The 3,716-nt window shown below is 37.0% G+C and overlaps 1 protein-coding gene across 1 annotated transcript; it reads right to left on the reverse strand.

Annotated features, from left to right (window-relative positions):
• Window positions 1-667: 667 nt before the first annotated feature.
• LOC143907491 (uncharacterized) lies at window positions 668-3,677 on the reverse strand. Its single transcript, XM_077424308.1, has 3 exons — window positions 3,073-3,677; window positions 2,908-2,940; window positions 668-2,540 (listed from the first exon to the last, which is right to left on the reverse strand). Exons 1-3 carry the CDS (start codon window positions 3,235-3,237, stop codon window positions 1,461-1,463), a joined length of 1,278 nt encoding a protein of 425 aa, XP_077280434.1. The 5' UTR covers window positions 3,238-3,677; the 3' UTR covers window positions 668-1,460.
• Window positions 3,678-3,716: the final 39 nt, after the last annotated feature.

The raw sequence follows: 3,716 nt of genomic DNA on the forward strand, positions 1-3,716 counted from the left end.
TCTTGAACCGCTATGAAACAGCTAAAAACAGCTAAAAACAGCCATCAAACAACTAAAAACAACTAAAAAACAGCTAAAACAGCTCTTGAACAACTAAAAACAGCTATCAAACAGCTCTTGAACAGCTATCAAACAACTAAAACAGCTGTCTGTATAACAGCGATCTGTATAACTGCGATCTGTATAACTGCTATTGAACCGCTATCAAACTTCTTTTAAACAACTAAAAACAGTTTTTAAACAGCTATCAAACAACTAAAACAGCTATCTGTATAACAGCGATCTGTATAACAACGATCTGTATAACTGCTATTGAACCGCTATCAAACTTATTTTAAACAACTAAAAACAGCTTTTAAACAGCTATCAAACAACTAAAACAGCTATCTGTATAACAGCTATCTGTATAACAGCGATCTGTATAACTGCGATCTGTATAACTGCTATTGAACCGCTATCAAACTTATTTTAAACAACTAAAAACAGCTTTTAAACAGCTATCAAACAACTAAAACAGCTATCTGTATAACAGCGATCTGTATAACTGCAATCTGTATAACTGCGATCTGTATAACTGCAATCTGTATAACTGTTATTGAGCTGCTATCAAACTTTTTTTAAACAACTAAAAACAGCTTTTAAACAGCTATCAAACAACTAAAACAGTTATCTGTATAACAGCGATCTGTATAACTGCGATCTGTATAACTGCTATTGAACCGCTATCAAACTTATTTTAAACAATTAAAAACAGCTCTTGAACAGCTAAAACATCTATATTATACTACAAAGTATGTGGGAAAAGGAAATAAAACGTTTATATATACATATATAATTTATTTCAAAAAAATCATAATTTTTTCAGGTGTCGCGACCACCAGTTAAATATTTTTAATACATTTTGTAATGCGCAATTCTTAACATGTTTTCCGCATCTTACAGTATTAGTAACATCTAGATTATTTAAAGATTCGATATCTTCGTAATCTGCATCCAAAGTCTCAATTTTTAGATGTTTTTTCGCTTTATTCTCAAGCAGATCCACCAGCCATTCTCGTTTCTGGCATCCCTTGACGTACACAAAAGTCGATGTCTCGTCGCCCTCTCCAAGTACGGCCGACGTAATTAGATGTTTTGCCATGCTGTAGGACACGTTTCTGTCCTCCCATCGTAGTCCATGGTGATTCGCAATCAACCAGGAAGCGCATGATCTGTCGGATTTCGCGAGGAGACTCCATGGCATGGGACATGTAAAAATGTAATGTGCCAAAACGGTCCCGTTTCTCAGAACCGCCACTTCCTTTACGACAAATTTCACCCCGACGGTGAATCCCTGCAGATCGACAAACTTCGGTACGATCATAACAAAACGGCGGAGCAATCTGTATCTTATCGCGGTACATCAGTGTCTCTTATATTATAATATCTGCGTATATTGCAATATCTGCTGATATTGCAATTTACATGAGTTTGCGCACTACGTTCGACAACGGACAGTATTCGATTACACGATCATGCAAGATGAGACAATAGGCGGTAGTATTTGCAGTTACATTTTCTTTAAAATCAAATTCTATTCGCACATCCACGGTGGCGCTCTTGACAGATTCGTTTTGTCGCGAGCAATCAATGACAACAAAAAGTCCTTCCATCAGGAATGTATACAAGCTGCAAAGCGTATCAAAGGAATCGTATCCGTAATAAGTTTTACGAAAACGCGCATACATATCGAAAAAAACGGCGTATCGATTTTTAGTAAAATCCAGATTCATGTCGTCGTACGGATAAAATTCGGAGTTTAGATAAAGTTTCACGTTGGTCAAATTACAGGCATCGAATACGCTAACATTTTGAGATATGATATTTTTGCGGCCGGTCTGCAGCGCAAAGATAACGTACCGCGGCTTCTCCAGCTGAGTCGCCGTTTTGACGGCCCACGAATGCTTGGTAGTGCTCTGCAACATGGGATACTCGTACAGATCCCACGAACGGAAACTGACACTAATAGCGTTTTTCACTGGATAGCACTGAGTGCGCACCGAAAACTCGTTGAGTTCAGATGGCACTGTCCGAGTGCACTGAAAGTGCGAATTTCTTGCGCTTCCAGCTAAACATCTCAGTGCAGTTCTGTGCATATTTGTCGCTCTGAATATGAAAAGCTTTATCAGTACTCGTGTTGCACAAAACTTCTTATTAAATTTTTTTTGTTTATCGGACAGATTTCCATAATCCCTATAGGGAATCATTAGCCATTCTCTTATAGGGTATGCCGCATCTCCCAATATATGAAATTTCCCTTCACAAATTTTTTGTAAATTATCATTGATGTCCGATAACTTTAAAACTCGGGAATCATGGATCTTTCCTGGAATCCCAGTGAAGACATCAATGAATCTTTTTCGAGCATCACATATACCCTGTAATGTAATTGCAGGAATATCGTGCCTATTTACGTAAGTGGACTTTATTTTATGTGCTGGTGTTCGAACTTTAATCGACGTCCCATCGACACAACCAATCACATTAGGAAAACCAGCAACCTAAAAATTTATATATCTTTATAAATAATTTTAATTTATATATACTTTACTCGCCTAATTCTTAAATTAGTGTTAATAATTATTGACATACATGCTATATATATATATATATATATATACATATATATTCCTGCAATTACATTACAGGATATATGTGATGCACGAAAAAGATTGATTGATGTCTTTACTGAAATTCCAAGAAAGATCCATGATTCATGAGTTTTAAAGTTATCGGACATCAATGATAATTTACAAAGAATTTGTGAAAATGACAAAATATCCAATTCTGGAGTGGTAGGTTCGCTACCTCCTTTGCTCCGATCAGATGGATAGAATCCAGAATGTGCATACATCTCTATTATCTTGCTGTTGTTCGTGTAACGCGAAAATGACTTTTAAACTATAATAATATAATTATTTGTAATATTGATACTAATTTATACAAAACATATTATTGTTTTACATAATAATACAATAATAATACAAATTATAATCTATAAAGATAATAAAATGTACATATATGTATGCTTACATCCTTATCCGTAAGGTTATGTACTACCTGAAGAAAGTTTGCAATCTTTGGAATTTTTCGCGGATTTTTTTCTTGTAAAAAATTATCTTCATCACTGCTAGATGATGATGATGATGAAAGCAAATCTAACAGCTCAAATATTAATCGTGCATCCCGCCCAGCCATATTGCACTAAACTGGCACCGTCTCTCAGAGCTCGTGCCGAATTCTTGCACTAAAGTGCGAAAACTCGGCACTAGACTTTCCAGTGAAACAGCACGCACCGTTTTCATGCGCACCGAAATGCCCAGTGAAACACGTTGCCCATGACGAGTGCGCACTCAGTGCGCACTAGTTCTCCCAGTGAAAAACGCTATAAGATATCGCCCGCTTTCCAAGGCCCGTGGCATAGATAGCTTATTGACCTCGTTTAACGTAACGTGAGGCATTCGCCACTGTATTTTAAACAATTCGATTTCCGGCTCCGTCGCAAGATTTCCTACAATGCAATTGTTATCGCTACGCGCACGTATCAAAATTAATTTGTGACAAGCATTAACAACGACGCGTTTGTAATCCTCGCAAAAGCCCAGCAACAACTTGAGCGGTACGCAAAAGTTAAAGTATCCTTCCGGTATGCTCGATGTAACGTCCCAGCCAGCATT

Source organism: Temnothorax americanus, unplaced genomic scaffold (genome assembly GCF_048541705.1).
Source record: "Temnothorax americanus isolate GAGA-0224 unplaced genomic scaffold, ASM4854170v1 Scaffold82, whole genome shotgun sequence".
Lineage (NCBI taxonomy): Eukaryota > Metazoa > Arthropoda > Insecta > Hymenoptera > Formicidae > Temnothorax > Temnothorax americanus.

Bases quoted from the DNA above. Each gene is read 5' to 3' on its own strand.
- LOC143907491 (XM_077424308.1), bottom strand. From the start codon at position 3,237: ATGGCTGGGCGGGATGCACGATTAATATTTGAGCTGTTAGATTTGCTT. The intron at 2,941-3,072 runs GTAAGCATACAT...ATATTATTATAG, and splicing joins ATAACCTTACGGATAAGGAT to TTTAAAAGTCATTTTCGCGT. The intron at 2,541-2,907 runs GCAAGATAATAG...ATAAATTTTTAG, and splicing joins TTCGCGTTACACGAACAACA to GTTGCTGGTTTTCCTAATGT.